This window comes from Lipotes vexillifer, unplaced genomic scaffold (genome assembly GCF_000442215.2).
Source record: "Lipotes vexillifer unplaced genomic scaffold, Lipotes_vexillifer_v1.1 scaffold678, whole genome shotgun sequence".
In the NCBI taxonomy this organism is placed as follows: domain Eukaryota; kingdom Metazoa; phylum Chordata; class Mammalia; order Artiodactyla; family Lipotidae; genus Lipotes; species Lipotes vexillifer.
In genome coordinates, this window is record NW_006790338.1 from 918,374 (window position 1) to 937,454 (window position 19,081).

General features: G+C 38.3%; 1 protein-coding gene across 3 annotated transcripts in view; it reads right to left on the reverse strand.

Annotated features, from left to right (window-relative positions):
* Positions 1-19,081, reverse strand: part of CCNYL1 (cyclin Y like 1) — a 35,062-nt gene that overhangs the window by 14,341 nt on the left and 1,640 nt on the right. For 2 of the 3 annotated variants that reach the window (XM_007463657.1, XM_007463655.1), the window contains 3 exons: positions 10,720-10,794; positions 8,797-8,831; positions 3,277-3,377 (listed from right to left, as the gene is read on the reverse strand). In XM_007463657.1, the coding sequence (XP_007463719.1) occupies positions 3,277-3,377; positions 8,797-8,831; positions 10,720-10,794 (211 nt within the window). The remainder of the gene's footprint in view (positions 1-3,276; positions 3,378-8,796; positions 8,832-10,719; positions 10,795-19,081) is intronic. The other variant, XM_007463656.1, reaches the window with a different exon arrangement.

Below are 19,081 nucleotides of genomic sequence, written 5' to 3' on the forward strand. Positions count from 1 at the left end.
TTTTTTTTTTGCAGTACGCGGGCCTCTCACTGTTGTGGCCTCTCCCGTTGCAGACCACAGGCTCCAGATGCGCAGGCTCAGTGGCCATGGCTCACGGGCCCAGCCACTCCGCGGCATGTGGGATCTTCCCGGACCAGGGCACGAACCTGTGTCCCCTGCATCGGCAGGCGGACTCTCAACCACTGCGCCACCAGGGAAGCCCCTTAAGTGCTCTTTTTTAAGTTACTATATCCCTAAGTTATTCACAGATGTTGTATACTAGGCAACAAAGGGGTTCTCTGGTTAAGTTTTATGCTCCCCTTTGTTCTCAGTGTCTAAAATGAAACTCAAAATAATTGAGGGAAGGCAAATCTGAATTTTATAATAGGTCTATAGAATCTTAGCACTTGTATAAAGGCCTGTAACACTGTTAGCATCAAAGATGGATACTTCTATAGTGCTTCAAAGTTTCATCTTCAAATTGATTTTAAAATCACAGAATTAGAAGTTTTATGATGGAAAGGACCACTGAACCGTAGATGACATTTAATTAAACAACCCATTTTACAGATAAGGGAACCAAGCCTTAAAACTGACTTACCCAAGGTCCCACCAATTATCAGAAGCAGTTCTCTTTCTCCTGCCCTCTGACCAAATAGTGGGGTTCCCAAGCTCAGCTGCACACTGGGATCATCTGAGAAGCTTTAAAAACTGCCTGGCTTCTGCTTCAAGAAGTTCTGATTTAACCGGCACTGGGTATGACTTGGGCATCAGGATTGTTTTTAAAGATCCCCAGATGACTGCAGTGTGCAGCAAAGTTTAGGAATGAATGAGTTAGGGTTAAGATCAGAGAATCACTCGGGATGCTTTTGTCCATATGATCATGCTTCACATCATTCCCCATCCTGTCAAAAGGTGTGTGTGCATGGGTGAGAGAGAGACAGACTGACAGACAGGCAGACACTGTGTCTTGGAGGCGGGGGCAGGCGGGTGGACTTTGTGCATCCAGAAACATATATATTGAAAAGTTGGATAAGTGATTCTAATAAGGCTCACCTACCCCACTGAGAACAACTACCCCACTGAAAACTAACCCCATGATAAACATTTTCAAAAGCATTCCTAAAAGCCAACTGGCCCTATTTATTTTCTCAGTAAACCTTTATTTCACCAATAATGAATGGGATGAATGATCATTTTTAAAACTCAATGAGAGCAAATTAAAATTTACTATACTTCCAAAAATTAGACTAGGTTGGAAAAAAAAGGTTGAAACCTACTTGTCTGAGCAAGGTTAATCTTTTTTTTTTTTTTTAAATTTTATTTAATTTTATTTATTTTTGGCTGCGTGGGGTCTTTGTTGCTGCGCGCAGGCTTTCTCTAGTTGCCGCGAGCGGGGGCTGCTCTTCATTGCGCTGCATGGGCTTCTCATTGTGGTGGCTTCTCTTGTTGTGGAGCATGGGCTCTAGGCACATGGGCTTCAGTAGTTGTGGTTCACGGGCTCAGTACTTGTGGCTCGCGGGCTCTATGGCGCAGGCTCAGTAGTTGTGGCGCACGGGTTTAACTGCTCTGCAGCATGTGGGATCTTCCCGGACCAGGGCTCGAACCCGTGTCCCCCGCGTTGGCAGGTGGATTCTTAGCCACTACACCACCAGGGAAGTCCCTGAGCAAGGTTAATCTTCAAAGTACTTTTGAATTATATACTGGACATCAGACTCTTTTGAATTCAAAAGAAGCTGAGACTCTAGCCAAAGTAGAGTGGTTTTTGTACCCACAGATTCAGTGTCTTGGCTGAATAAAAACATTCAGTGATTATGTGATGAGTGCCCAAACTCAGGACTTTAGAGAGAGATGGGGCTCAGTTTTTGCTGAAACGTGATTTGACTGCAACTATTATTGTAAGCAAGAGAGGAAAGTTACATTATTATGACTGTGAACTTGCAGTCTTTAAAGTTGAAGTTACTGATAATTTAAATAGCTAAAAAAAAAGCTGGCACATTAAAAAAACAATTAAAAATATAATTAGCTTATAAATTTAAGACGAAAAATAAAATTAAGGATAAGGATATTAATATTTTCAAATAGCATTTCCCAAACTGTTCTGGAAAATCAACGTTCATATCCTAAGGAGATGTTAATGTTTCGTGGACAACCACGAGGGAGGAGGCAAGAAGCTCTGCATCCTGTTTGGTTTTTTTCTCTTCAATAAACTTGAAAGGTTCATCATTAGGGTGTTTTGAAAGTGCGTCTCCAATTGTGGACTATGAGGTGCTCCCAGAAATTAAGGAATAGTTTTCGTCATCATGACACTGTTTGTGTCTTCTTTTTTTTTTTCCTTGCGTTATGCGGGCCTCTCACTGTTGTGGCCTCTCCCATTTGCGGAGCACAGGCTCCGGACGCGCAGGCTCAGCGGCCATGGCTCACGGGCCCAGCCGCTCCGCGGCATGCGGGATCCTCCCGAAACGGGGCACGAACCCGCGTCTCCCGCATCGGCAGGCGGACTCTCAAGCACTGCGCCACCAGGGAAGCCCTGTTCGTGTCTTCTTAAGTATAAGCCTGACCACAGCCATGTTTCCGAAACCTCACCTCTTTTATTGTTCTCTGCTGTGACTGATACAGTTGTGTGTTGGAGATATATTTATATATATAAACAAAAATTAAATCTATCTATTAAGTTAAAACCTCAGTTGAACAAATTTCATCTACAAAGAAATTAAGCTTGAGTGTGTATTTCTTAAGACTGGTTTGATATATTTTCCCCCTCTTTGGGGGACAGGAAGGAGAAGTAAAATTTCATACAGAAATAGTGCAGGAAAAAAAATGCACAGTGGGATAAATCTGACAAAATCCAATTAAATTTAAATGCAGATTCACTTTGGTGCCAGTAGGGGACAATCTGTTCCTTCTTCTAAGAGTAGCTTCCAAAGTAGTATATGTTGTTTTAGGACTACAGCTCATAAAGAAATAAGTTTTTCTAGAAATAGCCAATAAAAACTACCTCTCTTTCTCATTATGTTCAACAATGTCTTAACAACAGAAATGCATCAAATAAAGATTTATACTTTTTCTGGGATTTCTTATTTGCTAACTGGCTTTCCCTTCTATCATGCACTGTAAGATTACAATGGAAACTGAAAATTCATATTTAGGTCCTTGAAATCAATATATAGTTGACACCAGTTTTTTAACCTGATCACTGAAAAGGACAATTCAAATGAATGAAATTATGTATGGCTAGGATGCTTTTAGCGATAAGGGGGTCTGTCACTCAGCCCTTGGCAACCTAGTTGTACTCACCATTTTATTGTGGTTCTAAGATTAGGCTGGCTGACTGTGCTGTCATCTAGAAATATTGTTGAGCATGAGCTATACTTTTTAGTAAGCTGCCCTGGAGATACCTGAAGGGGAAGGGAAATAGAAGAAAATGTCACAGTAAGTTAAACCTATAAAAGTGTGTTTTTTTCCTTGGTTAAAATGTCAAACGATAAAGCATTAAGATTTTTCTTACACTCCATGAACTCCCTGAGTGTGATATCATGTGCAGCTCTATGGGAAACCTCTATACTCTGACTTCCACAGACGAGCTTTGAGAAATGAGTTATAAAATGCTGCCTTGATATAGTACCTATAATCAACCCTGGCAAGCACCTATTATAAATTACCTTTATAATAATGTAAAAAGTTTAGAATAAGATTTCAGGGTTTTTTCCTCAAGCAATGAAATGCAGCTGAGATTTCCTATTTCTATTCATTTACTACAATAAAACGTAATGCTTTATATAATACCGACATAGGAGCATTTCACTGCAGTAAATGAACACCAGTAATAAATGTATTACTTCAGGAGACACTGTGACGAAACAAACGTTTTCGAATCAGAGGCTGGGCATGCCAGAGCTGCTCTGTCACTAAAAAGCTGGGGGCCGTAAGTCTCTCTGGTCCTCAATTTCCTTATCGGGAGGACAAAAAGGTATTGCTTAAAGATTCTCTCGCATCCAAAAAAACGGATAAAACAACTCGGAGAATTTAACTTCTCACTTTATGTTTAAGTAAGACTGCCATTACATTACTCAAGTGAGAACCTCAGAGAACACTTTCCATTCATTTCAAAACTGTACTAATTCTGTTCTATGTGTTATCTGACACTCCTGCCTCACCCATGCTGTTCTCTGCCTGCAATGCCTTTTTCTTCCTCCTGTCCCAGCAAGCTTGACCCCATCTTCCTCTAGGATCCCTTTGCCAGCAGGCATACCACAAAACTTCTCACTTTCTGCACACTCACACATCTAATTTACCAACTGTTCCATGGTCTCAGCTGCTTGCATAGTACTACTCTCTTAAGTAAACAAGCTTCTCCAGGTTAGGAAGATTCTTCTCCTACCTCCAGCTACTGAGCACAGAATCTGGAACAAATTAGGATTCAACAAGGATTTGAGAAATTATTTAAGATCAGTTACAACTAGAAGGTAAATCTTAACTAAAGATACAAATTCGTAAGAATTTATCTGCAGTGGTATTGGATAGGTGACAAAGAATTTTTTTGAGACCCTCTAGAGAATGAACTATCTTTAAAACACTTTAGAAGTATCCATTTATTTGTGAAGAGCCCATGAACACGGCAATAGTCAAATACTAAAATGGCCTAAACTATGTTAGGACAATTCTCTTCCTTAAAGTAAGGCCAATAACCAAATCCCAATCACGGAAAGCAACTGGAAGGAATAGTAGCATTCTTTAATACCACAGAATACAAACAATTTTAAAGCTGGGTTTTGTTTTTGGTTTTCGTTTGTTTACTAATTCAGATGAGCCTTCCTTCCTCCTACTAATATAAAACAGTCTTCACCATGCTATCACATTCTCCCATCGGCGTCCTCCACAAATACATGAAAGGTGAGGCAGGGAGAAAATCTAGTTGATGCTTTTTAAAATACAGAGCATTTAAATAAAAATTGCCAGTATCCAATAATCAGAAATATCCAAATGGTATATAAAACACCATTTTGCTTGTTTCAGATGCTTTATGCAAAGCCACTTATTCCTTATTAACAAAAAGTTCTAGATGTAACATATTTGAAAAGTATCACTATTTGGAAGACTAATTTCTCCTTCAAGCTAGAAATGTTTTAAACTAAAACTCTGATATGGCCCTTAAGCTATTTGGTTAATGTGTAATTTTAGAATCTCAAAAAACAGATACAGCATGAAAAATGAAAATTCACTCATTCAAATACTTTGATTCTAAACGAAGCAGGTTAACTTTTAAGGTCACTACTATTAGGGTATAATATGACATACACTACACGTAATAAAAGTCAATTCTGACCCAAAATCTCTATATATAAGGGGAATAAAAATAGTAATGTACCAAAATATCGACTAGTTGGTAGAGCTCTGGGTGCTATTTAACCTGTTTTCCTCTATTAAAAATTTTTTTTTCTATTATGAATATATATTGATTTGTCTTTGGAAATATTAGTGCTAAAACATTTAAAATTTTTAATTAGATGTGGTCTATAGTCCTATGGGGGCTCACTTAATGTATCAGCAACTTACAGTCTACTGGCTCGATCCTACAAAAGAAACACTTCCACAGGCCTACTCCTGAAACTATTCAAACTTTCCCGCATCTAGCATTCACTAAAGGACGGCAGAATTGAAGCCTCTGAGCAAAGCCTAGATATATTAGCTGCCAGCAGATTACTTTCCTCTCATCTTGCTTGAAAATTTAAGATAACTGTCCTTTATGATTAAAGCCTTACCGTTGCTGGCTCGCAACCTCAATAAACTACACTGACACACATAAGGGTATAAAATGCAAATACAAAAAAAGCCAAGTAGCAAAAAACACTACTGACAGTTTAATGTTCATAGGTATTACTTCAATTGGTCACTGAAGAAGAGTATTTATCTTCATTCAGCACTAAGGACAGAACATATGGACTTTTACAGTCTTTACAAGGGGAAAGTTGCTTAGTAGACTTCAGGTTTAGTGGTGAAGACTGGAAAATAATCATACCTAGGAGGCTAGTAAGTAACAACCCCCAAAACTTATCATTGTTGAAATCCTGCCCCCACCCAATGAATCTTCCCATTGTGCCTACTGCCTCTGACTTTAACCTACTCAAAGAATAAAGCTGAAGTTCACTTTTTTCCTCCCCCTTTTCACAACTTTTGGATATTATGTTTATTAAGAATCAATGACTTTAACTGAAAAATTCGTAATACTCCATCTATGTTGCACATTAATGGACAATATGGTAGGGTGAGTAGTTTGAACAGAATTCATACTCAAGGCCTTAGTAGAAAAGTATAATATTCTAATTATAGGTATAATCAAAAATATTGTCTGAATTAATATCGTTAATTATATTGAATTAAAACTTCAAACTCAGAACCTATATTCAAAGAATAAATCTAAGTTTGAGTAGACTGACCACAAATCTATTTCCTCTCCCCCTTCTTTCAGAGATATCATCTCATTAGAATTAAAGGCATTTTTTAAAAAGCCTATACATAAGACAGGATAAACAGCACATGATTTTTAACGTTTGAAAGGTGAAAAGACTAGATAAAGGAGTGGTAACTGACATGGCAGAACAGAGGAAGCACAACCTTGGTATCTACAGAGAGTGACTAAGACAGGAACAAGAAAACCAGTCTGTCTTACAGAACCCAAGGCAGGCTCAGAGTTCAGAGGCGTGGTCCCCAAATCCTTGCAGTGAGGCCCATCAGTTAACGAGTTGTCCAAGTGATGCTTCCAATTAGATCTTAACAGCCAGCCAGGGACCATCACACATTTGAGGGAAGCCCCCAACAAGTAAGAGATCAAAACAGGAAGAAGGAATGGGACTTCCCTGGTGGTGCAGTGGTTAAGAATCCATCTGCCAATGCAGGGGGCACGGGTTCGAGCCCTGGCCCAGGAAGATGCCACATACCACAGAGCAACTAAGCCCATGTGCTACAACTACTGAGCCTGCGTTCTAGAGCCCATGAGCCACAGCTACTGAAGGCCACACGCCCTAGAGCCCGTGCTCCACAACAAGAGAAGCCACCGCAATGAGAAGCCCACACACGGCAACAAAGAGTAGCCCCAGCTCACCGCAACTAGAGAAGGCCCGCACACAGAAACCAAGACCCAATGCAGCCAAAAAATAAATAAATAAAATATAAGGATGCTTTAAAAAAAAAACAAAAACAAAACAGGAAGAAGGAATTGATGGGAGTGATAAAACTCAGGAGCAAATGAAAACTTGAAATTGAATCAGTGAAAAAAAGAATGACAGGATATAAGAGAACTCTATAAATTGGTAGAGAAAACAATATATTCAATAGAAGGATTAGAGCATAGTCAAGGAAATCTCCAGGAAGCAGGACAAAAAGAAAATGCAAAGCAGGAGGGGAAAAAAGTTAGCGATCTGATAAGTCTAAGACTTCCAACATCTGAATAATAGGAACCTGGAAGAAAAAAACAGAATATCAAAGAAACACACAAAAAAGGTCTATACCAAACCAAATTATGAAATTTCAAAATCCCAGGGAGAGAGAAGGTACTAAAAGGTTCCAGAGAAGGAAGGGATGGGGAAAAATGACTAAAATCGGTAATGTACAATGTATCATACAATGTCAACAGGTTTAAGAGCAACATTGTAAATGAGAAGATGAGAGGGCAATGTCTTTAGAACTGCAAAAATTAGTTTCAACCTAGGATTCTATACTTTATCAAATAGAAGGAGTTTCAGAGAGGCTAGATCTCTATAAACTTTCTGCCCATGTGCTCTTTTCTCAGGAAAATGTGCTCCAGTAAAACAAGGAAGTATAACAAGAGGAAAACAGAATCTAGGACATACGGGATCCAACACAAGAGAGCAGAGTTATGTGAGATTCCAGATGACTTCACACAGATATCCCAGGAAAAGAGGCACAGAGCAGGCCTAGGGGAACACCAGTCTATGTGGGAGTAGGAAGGCAAAAGATTGGGGTAAAGTGTCTCCAAGAAAAAAATGGAACAGATGTGGCTTAGTGGATGGAAAATATTTTTGATAGGCATGTGACAAATGGTAAAACATTTGGGGAAAAAAATAGCTGTTAGAAAACAGGCAAGTGAATATAGTCAGGAAATTAATTCCACAGAAAAAATGAAGAATGTGAAAGCAGGGAGACCGGGCAGGGAGCTACTTACTGCATCTGGCTGTGTGAGATCACGTTGGCTAGGAAAAGGGGGATTGGATTATCCTAGAGAAGTGCAGAAGTGCTCCAATGTCATTAATATTTAAGAAAAAGAATGAAGGGTGTACAAGAAGGAGGCACAGTCAGAGAACTATATGGCTCAGCAATGCACACACAAATTTGCAGAGTCGTAGTAATGTAAACATTGATTCTGATTTAATAAAAACTGATACATGTTGAGGGAACAGAGGGAGGGAAATAACGTCATGGTGGAGTTAAGAAGCTAAGCTTTCACCTGCTATGACAAGATCTTGTCAATGGACAGTGCTAAAAATTCACTTACCTATTATACTTTTATTACTTTGGTTAAAAAATAAGATCAAAAAAATAAGGCAAAAGAATTTAAGGCAGATCTTTATACTTACAAACATATTATTGAAATTTAACTTAAATGTCAGAACCCTTAAAAAATGGGCACTACTAAGTCAAAGACTTTCCTGAATACATTTGATAATTAGGAAAATAGAGATTTAGAAAATCTACAAAAAAGATTCTACAGTATTGGATCCATCATATTTTTTAGGAATCATGGCAGACATATTTTTAATTAAAACTATTAATTTCTTAACTTTTCAACTGTTTACTTACATGGTTTAAATGGTTGCTCTTCCTCTTTTCTCGCACTAAGAATAAAAAAAATTAACTGATGAATTCTGATACAAATGCAATAGAAAAATAAAAGTAGTTGCTAATTATCTGATGGATTACCAATAACACAATGAGGTAAAATTCCATTCTATTTTTTAAAATAATTTCCAACAAAATATATAATTTAAATCACCCAACAAAATGACTCCTATAAATAAAATATAAAAACTTAGTTTTACTGTTTTGACCTAATAGATATTCTGTATTAGGTACAAATGAAGGACTCCCCATTTACACAAGAAAAGGACAAAGCAAATTAGGCCAGGTGAGAAACTTAGCTAATAAAAAAATTTACCTGCTGCACAGCTGAACTACTAGCCAGTAGTATTTTCTAATTCTTCATTTACATACAGCTTACTTTAATTACCACAATCTACAGATGACGACCCTAAGAACCAGTTTCTGGCCAGGCACTCGTCTCTAGACGCACCAGTATTTCTGGAAGCATCCTGAACCACTTAATGGTAACCTACTCAAATACCTTACTGAAAAAATACACAACTGGAGAGTAACCTATGTTAAATGTAAATTTTTAAATGAGTGTGCCGACCTAAATGAACACATCTACAGCACACAAAACTGTTTTGCTCCAACAAAGGCCAGAAGAATAAAAGCTTGAAGAGGGTCTTGGGCCACACTCTTGCTCACACTGCCTCCTTTAACTCCAGACGGGCATCACAGGCACGGATTCCTTAAGGCTGAAGAGAGAGACAGGCATGGGGCAGCTTTTCTTTTACCGTCTCCAGAGCCCCTCTACATGTGAGCAGCTCATGGCTCTGGAAGAAACTGAGAAACAGAGCAATCCTAACCAGAAATGAGTGGCTCAAGTACACACACTAGAAAAATGCAAGTTAGAAACCCTGGGAGCTTCCGGGGTTGGTGAACATGTAGTACCCTTGCAGAGGGCATCAAAGCTCTGTGCCCTGTCCCCATGCCTGGCCCTTTGCATCTCTTCCATCTGGCTGTTCCTGAGTTATACCCTTTTATAAAAAAGCAGTGATCTAATGGAAAAAAACAAAAAACAAAACAACAACAACAAAAAAAACAAACCTCCGTTTTTTATTGTGCTGCATCACTTTAAATATTGTGGAATGTTCACTTCTTGTATTCCTGCTCTCGTTATCAACTGAAAAACTTGGTCATGTATGGCTTTTTAGCAAATAAACTAGGATTTAACATAACATTAAGGAAGACAAGCAGGCAAGCAGGAGTGCAAAAAATTCTACAGTTCTGATTCTCATCTTAAAACAAGGAGGACACAGGAAATTTACGTGAGTTTCACATGCTGAGGATAATCTTCTGGGAAACCCCATAAGGCATGTTGCTCTTATTACCCTGGCACAGCACTACATTAGGATGAGAAAGTTTTGAATATCTTAAAAGTTCTGAGTAGCATAAATCTGGACGTGAGATAGGCTCGTCTGGTTGAACACTGGGTAAAACAGGGCCAAAATCACAAGGCTCAATTCCCATATATAACAACTGATTTTTCTGATTTGATCAAATGAAAACCTAACTGTGACCTAAACCCCATCATTCATCTTTAACATATGTGCTCTTTGGAGCAAGCGGAAAAGGACAAAGTAGCACGGAGAAATAGACCACATCTAAATCATGTGGCCAGTTGACTATGTTGATAAAGAGGTGGCAAAATGTATAAACAGATAGTCTAAGTGTTCTCCTCACTAAAACACTGACAACTAAAGGAAAGTGTATCATCAACATATTAAAATAAGACAAGTGAATACATGAAAAAGTGAAACATTTAAACCACTGTAAGTTTTTCTAAATACTTCCTATAATACACAAAACAAAAACAGTTTTCACTCTTTTTCTCAGGGGGGAAAAAAAACATTGTCTTACCATCCGTTTGAGATTTGCTCAGGAAAATTGTGCTTGCCCTTGGGTGGTCAGAAGGGTTTGATTCCAAAGCTAAGTCTGTACAGGAAGAAGAGAAAAAGGTGTGGTGATTTAGCTGAGTAGAAAAATATATGATTTTAAAGACAGCAACACATTGATATAAACCAGTTTAATAGCCTTGAGAAGAGCTTTTAGTAATGACAAAAAGGCAATTTTAGTAAAGGCACAATATAAAAATTCTATTGGGAAACAGCAAAATTGTAGAAACTCTCCACACATGTGGAATAAAACCATGGCTATGTCTTAGACTTCTTTAACTTGCACCTAAATAATCGATGCCATTTTTAGATGAATCATATATGTGACTCCCTTCCTACTTATCAATTAAAAATTCAGTCACCCTCCTTTAAAGCTGATTATTACTAGCACATTCCAGGAACAGTCTCAAGAAGCAAGTTATGCTGTGGCCAACTACTGTCAGATACCAGCTCAATGTATCAAATATGCCAACACCAAGTGAGTTGCTTTTGGCAAATGTTCTTCAGACAATCACATGGCTAATTCTAACTCCATTCAACAAATGAACTCATTTAACTGGCTGTGGTTTATCTGGGGGCTATTCGTCATGGCAGATTTAAGAGAACTACTTAAAAGTTCAATGTTCTAATCTATAGGAACACTTCCGTGATAGTGATTTTTAACTTTGCCCTCTATTTCCAAAGCTGAACTCTCACTTCTTCATTCCACGCTGCATGATTAATTTGGGGCTTCAATAAGAGTACTTCCTGGAGCAGATCATAGGGCTACTTGAAAAAAACTTCTGGCCACACCTACATAAAAAGGTGGGTCTGCCTGTAGTCCACCTTGCACCAAGGTAGGATAGTGTCTTCTATTTAGGCAGAAATACAAAGCAAGCACAAGCTACCACATAGGATAATAAGGTTGTTGTTTAAAACAAACAAACATAGAAGCCCTATGACACTTCCTCAGCAAAGTCCATCTCAAACCATTTAACCAATCTTTTAAGAAACTGGACCACAATTCAGATAAAGAGTAATGGTTAAGGCAATTATTTCCCAAACCACATAATAACTGATCTGTTTTTGAAAGAGGGGTTTGATGGTCAAAGTGAAATACAAATATACCCCTGCCTCTTAGAGAATCAGAAGAATACAAACATTGATATATTAAAAACTAATTAGTCTAGTAGTGAATTCTGTCTAACCCAGCGTTTCACAAATGTATCTACCTAGTCCTCTTTTCCCGCCCAGAAAGAATTTTGCACGAACAGTAATTTTGGACTTCCCATTTTAACAGGAATCTGAGCCATCCATTTTAATGTTACTGCCAGCACTAGTAATTTACATAGCTAAACCAACTGCTTTGTTCTTCATGAAAATTCCTTCACTGAATTTGAAGTTTATCAAGCTGCTTTTGGAGAAAATATTCTATTCAACATTTTTATGTAAAAGACCCATAAAATTAAAGTTTTTTTCTCCTACGTATTTGAAAATTAGACAATGGGAAAATAAATTATTTCAGCTGTACACAAAATGACAGGCAGAGACTTTCACATCTGCCTCTAACCTATGGCTTCCGAAAGGATTCATGACTACTTACCTATACCAAAAAAGAAAGTAAATAGACTACATTTGAATCTAAAAAATAAGCAGAAATGTTTGCAAAGTAGCTATATTATTTACCACTGTCTATGGCATGGTAAAACTTAACAATTTTCAATGGAAGTCCAGGAAAAGTAAGTACCAGAATCAAAGGGAAGCAAGCTTTAACACACACACACACACACACACACACACACACACACACACACACGCCAAACCAAGATGTGCTACTACACATCTAAATACAAAAATCAAGAAGGCTGGGAGAAAAGAAATGACAACATGCAAAAAAAAAGTAAACTTAGCCCAAGTGACCAGAAAAAAGCTGGCACTCTCCCTACTCTATCCTAGGGGGTTCAAAGGTGGGCACAGGACCCAGGACTGGCCAATCAATCACAGCTGCCCTGGGACTTCCCAAGAAAAGAGAAAGACAGAACTGTACTCTAGGATCCTTAGCTTGTCCTGAGCTGCTGGACACTCCCCTTGCTATCATGAGGGGAAAGGCTTTTCAGGAGACATCAACAGAGGAGAGCAGAACTGAGGAGATCATTTAACTCCTGAGTCAAGTAGTGCTTAACTCTGTGAATTTCTTTTAACTTGCAACTGAAGGAGACCTGGTTAATCAGCAGTACTGATGATCACACTAAAGGTGGGGAAAGGTGAAAGTCACTTGCTCATTCCTTTAACAAATATCATGAAAATCTGCATGAGCCAAAACAATGCTGTTTAAAACTTAAACACAACCATTCACAATCATTAACACAGTGATTCACAACCATTACTTTTAGTTGCTTTTCTTATACGTTAAAAAAAGCTCTAATTAGTGTACAATTTATGTCTTCTTGTTACTAACAAGCGCTCTCCACCCCACTGTTGCATTTTATTGTTTAATGAATACACACTGGCCCATCAAGTGCTATTCCTATACTGGACTTAGCCTATCCCCTATTGCTGGGGATTGGTGCTTACAAAGTTCTATTCTTAAAATATTATGAGGAAAATCTTCATGTATATAGTTTTTTAAAATAATGGTTTTATCTCCTTAGCAAAGATCTTTGGAAGTGGGAAGCCAAAAGGTTAGATCACTTTCACGGCTCCATGTACAATGCTAAATTGCTTCCTAAGAAGGTTGGGGGACACATTAGGGTATAATGCTACCAATCATGACATTTTGAGTTCCTACCCTTGCTTTGGATACTTGAAAAAAAAAAAATTCCTACTGATATGAATGAGGAACCTCACCGTAGATCTAATTTGTATTTCTTTTGATTACACAGTTTGACCATTTTCCCACAGTTATCAGTGTTATTTCCACTTTGGTGAGTTGGCCTATCATTTGAATGTACTGTAAACACCAGGGCCCTACTGTCAGTTTGCATGAGGTTTTCAGAAAATATTAATCTTCTGTTTATAGCCTATATAACTAACAATTTTCTATATAACTTGCCCTTCTTGCTAATGAAAAATACCACATCACTATTTTATAGAATGGACTTGTGAGCCATTAGACAGTAAACTCATACATATACACAATATTTCTGCACTTTCCTTTAACTATCTTCCCAAGAGCCTAAGGAGACTATGTTAAAACCTACCACACTCTTCACCATCACAAAGGTAAGACTGCCAACTATTAAGCAAAGCTTTACCGCCCACCATCCCTCTCATCCTCTCCCCACCACATGCACACACAGTAATTTAGAGACTTCAGGAAATTACTGTGCATTCAGGAAATTACATGGATTCTTCCTAAAGTTATTTCTTTAGAAACCTCTGAGAATGTTTTACCCAGGAGAAATATTCTTGAGCTCATGATTAGGGGTTATGATTAAAATTGTATTTTAAGACCCATCACTTTTGTATTATCAATTTAAATTGCAACTTATTTGACAGCATGATAGGTAGATGTAGAAAAAGTATGATGAAAAAGAAATTAAACTCGGGTCTTAATGTAAACATTCCTCAGAGGAAACCACCACCGACACTGAATACTGTTTTTCCTCCAATCTAAGATTCTACCAGTTGTTAAGATCCATCTCAATTGCAGTTGTTAAAAATGTGAAAATATAGGCAACTTAGAACAAATGAAATGCATTACTGAAGGCTAAAAGTGTTAAAACTATGCTATCAAACTGTCAATAAATGATTTTTCCTTGTTAAAGTATTAGAGGGAGAGGGAAGTGACCAAGAAAGCATCTGACAGAAGCAGCATATTTCAGAAAGAGATTAATATCAACATACTGATTTCGATATATTCCAAATAAACAGGAGATGTCAGCAGTTTCTGGGCTAACTGCTGAGCACCAGTTTACTTAAAGGTAACCACTGCATTTACTGAACTGCCCTAGCATCCCTATACTGTACAATGTATTAGTTTTATGGCTCATAATACAAACATTACAATTCTTACAATTACCATGTAAACTGATGATTTCATCTCCTTGAGTCCACACTTTCCACCCCAGTCAGGGAGTCCCTGCCAGCCAGCCCTGAGCTAGGCTGCCTCACCAGAGGGGTACACAGCAGGCTCTGCACCTGCCAGTCTACTGCTCACCCAAGCCTTGATCCTGCTTTCCTAGCTTCTGACAATCCTGGCTTCCAAACTTCCCAACTCTGGTTTCCAACTGCTTCTGTACCTGCCTCTACCTTGGTTCTCAGTTTTGCCTTATTTTAATCCTCAATCAGTTTTACAGTGATCATGACTGACAAGTGACATATAGGTAGGTATACCTGGCTTTATATATTGCTAAAGAGTACTTTACTCAGTTTCTTGGACTTCTAAGAACGTTTCTGGGTTGCAAGTTACCTTCATTTCACATTATGCAGTGTTACTGTTTTAACTCTAAAGTTTTATTACTTTAATACACTAAAACAACAACAACAACAAAAGGGTGAGAAAAAAGGTAGTATTGGGCTTCCCTGGTGGCGCAGTGGTTGAGAGTCCGTCTGCTGATGCAGGGGACACGGGTTCGTGCCCCCGTCCGGGAAGATCCCACATGCCGCGGAGAGGCTGGGCCCGTGAGCCATGGCTGCTGGGCCTGCGCGTCCGGAGCCTGTGCTCCGCAACAGGAGAGGCCACAACAGTGAGAGCCCCGCGTACCGCAAAAAAAAAAAAAAAAAAGGTAGTATTCCAAAGAAGCTCACATAATGTCATGAATAAATTCTGTTCCTATATGCCATGAATTTGGAATTTACAGTCCTACTCTCTAACAATACTCATTTTTAAAACCTTGGACAACTCAATTTATACCTAAGAGAAAAATTACTACACTACCTAACTCAGAACATGGTGAGAATCAAATGAAATGCAAGAGCAATCTATATACTCCAGCCTATTTTAGGCCCTTAATAATATCGCTTTTTTGTTCAAGCCACTGTTGGCTCTCACCTGAGATACTGCACCAGCCTCCTAACTGGTTTCCCTCCCTGCTTCCTTCCACCCTTACAGTCTATTCTCACACAGTAGCTGGTCTCATCTCCCTCCACTCTCTACCCCCCTTCCCTTTTTCTAAGAATTAACATCATTCCCCTGCATATAATCCTTCAATGGTTTCCCATTACAATTAGACTAAAATTCATATTTTTTTGTCAAGGTCCACAGGCATCCAAGGTCTTAATCCCCTATATTCCTCCTGGCATTCATTCACTCAGCTGCAGCCACCCATCTTTCTGTCCTTTGCACGCATCAAGCATATTCCCTTCTTAGGAACTGCACAGAAGCCTCTTCTCCCACATCCTCACATGGCTCTCTCAGGACTGCTCATGGGTCGCTTAAGGAGAGAAGCTGTCTTTAACCACCACTTGTAAAACTGTCCTCCTCCCCAGCCCATTACCTTCATTTTCTTTCTTCTCAGTGTCTCACTACCTGACATTATTCTTGTGTTGTCAGCCCCCAGGCACCTCTAGAAAGTAAGGACCTGAGTTAGGGTACAGGCTTTGTCTTGTCTAACCACTGTCTGTCCTGCCTCTGGAATGGTGCCTAATAATCATGTTTCAGTGTACCCAAAACCAGTTAAGTTTCTCCCAATTTTCCCACATCATCTACGATTTCTTCTAATGCTGTCTTTTGATGTGTCTGTCACCTAAGACCAGAGTTAATTTCAGATCTCTTAGAGTAGTATAGTTACTCAGAATCAAAGACACAAGACAGGCTACCAAGAACCACGAAAACCTAAAAGAGGAAATCTAATGTTCAGTGAAAAACCAGTGGTAACTTTAATTTGGGGAAAAGAACATTTAATGTTAAAATACTTTAACTACAAAATGACTCACCCTATGAATTCAATTAAGTCATAAGACAAAGTATACAATCAGAATGCTACAGGGAAGTATCAATACAATGCATCAGTTTTTATCTGTGTCCCCTGAATAAAGCATTATAGTGGGATTATATAAGATGCTCAACCATAAAGGCTGGGTAAATGAATTATGCTCCAACCATTCGATGGCACAGTAAACAGTTGGTAAAAGGCAGGCTGTAGAGCTATGTGCAGTTGCATGGAAATACATCATCCTGGAGCACTCTCTAGGTGTCAGCACAGTTCCAGGAGCTTCATGTCATTACTTTTCATTACAAAGTGGCACATAAAGAACAATCTCATCTTTGTAAAATAAACACAGTGTTATGTTTATATGCATACAAAAGGTTCAGGCAGAATCGACACCAAAATATTAATAAAAATTCTGGATATTCTGAGTGTGAGTGAAGGACTTTTCTGTGTTTTCTAAATCTCTTACATCAAATGTTTATTGTCACCAAAAAAAGTAAAAAAAAAAAAAAAAAGTGTTTAAAATGGCTACTGGAAAGAGGAAAGATCTGTTGCTCAGAGGTTTTCCCACATCATATTGCCAATTCCTTCCCTACCCACTCTTCAGGGGAATGGGAGGGAGGGGTCACTTGGGAGAGCACCTTTCACCAGAAAATTAGCAAAGCTCCTAAGGTCACAACATAAAGGCTGTATGAAAAGTTGACGAATAAAAATAAAATCAGATACTACGACCGTAGCATCTTATTTTCTATTATGACACTACCATCAGTTATATTAGATATACTGTTAAAGACAAGTAAAAAAAATTCTTTTGAGTCTATCTGAAATCTATACTACGTTCTTAGGAGTTACTTTTTTGAAATGGCTTGAAGAAATGATGTTCTTCTCCAGTGTTTCTGAAGAACAAGACAAAGCATCATTTATGTACGATTTTCTCTAAGTAACCAAATAATTCTTCACTGTAGAAAAGCCAAAATGTTTCATATCTGAGTAGGTATTTCTCAGTTTCCAGGGAAACTGATTATAAAATTGTCTGAAATAAAGACATTAAGAGCAAACTTCCAATGTGCCTGTACTTTATATTTGGCGTTCTGACCTTGTTTCTATGGAAACTTAATTAATAGGCAAATGCTGAAATTGAGGTTTCTCTTATCACTTTATTGAATGCCCCCCCCCAAAAAGACAAATTGAAATGAAATTTTAACAATCATGTTAAACATAAAAAGGTAAATTCTGTACTCATGAACTCTATTTTTCCAGTTCCTGATTTAGCACTCCTTCCTTATCATACATAGTCGTATGCTAAATACTTAGTACCTTACCTGCCCGCTTACCAGCTTCCCCTTATGTCCCTCTGTCCAGGGCATTCTCGGCTTCAACTGGATTTCACCAGAACAAACTCTTTAAAATATATCAACGTGTTTACCTGACTGGTAAATTTAGGCTATTTCATGACTTCTACTTTTATTCATATCCATTACAATGAATGTACAGACGTAGAATGGAGAGGTAAATGTTGCTTCTGAGTTGTGTACAATAAACTGGAATGGCAATAATCAAAACTGGAGTATGCTGAGATAGGCCTAACTTATGGATAAATTATAAAATATAAGGTGCACTCTAAACAGTTTCTTAAGCATCCCAAGAACTGAATTTGGCATATCTACCACCTCCCAATTCTGTCTCTTTTGTTCAGTAGCTGTGTTACACAGTCATTTCAGATCTCTAAGTCTTGGCTTCTTCATCGGCAATAGAGGGAGAATATACACGGGCCTTATTTGTAGATGGAAGGCCCAAATGAAATACACATGAAAATGCGTTGTAAATCTTAAAAGAATTCTATAAAGGTCCAATTTTCGTCTCTCATCCTACACTAGCCAACTACTAACTGTTTTTAAAAATCTTTTAGAGGCTTACCTTATAGCAACAAGCAGAGCAGTTTTCACAAGTACTTACATGCTTTGTGTTTAAAGTTACAATTAATTCACATAATTTGTTCATTTTTTTCACAATACCTAACTATTCTGAAAAGGGAGTAGTTTCCACTTACAAAGCCACGTCCATCATAAGGGTGAATCCACAGGCTTAATTATTCTAACTTTTAAGGAAATTAAGTAAACCCAACTAAAATTTAAACAGAAGAGCTGTAAGACATTTCGTCTATGAAATAATGAAATAATCTCTGGCATTTAAATGAAACAAATGGGCCAGTGGGGCTTTAACATCTTTATGATACAATGTTTTATACTTCAAAGAACACAGTCTTTATTAAAGTGCCACTATGCTACCCAGAAATTTTTCTTTTAACCTAGAGCCAGCCCTTTCAGGAATTCTAGAGGCAAAAATCAAACATTTCCTCTCTTCTTTCTCTCCTCTCCTCCCCGACAACACCCACCCCACCAGCCATTTAGTCTTCAGAACTTTTACCTGAATATTCTTAAAGTTGAATAGGATTCTACTGGTGGGCGGGGGGGG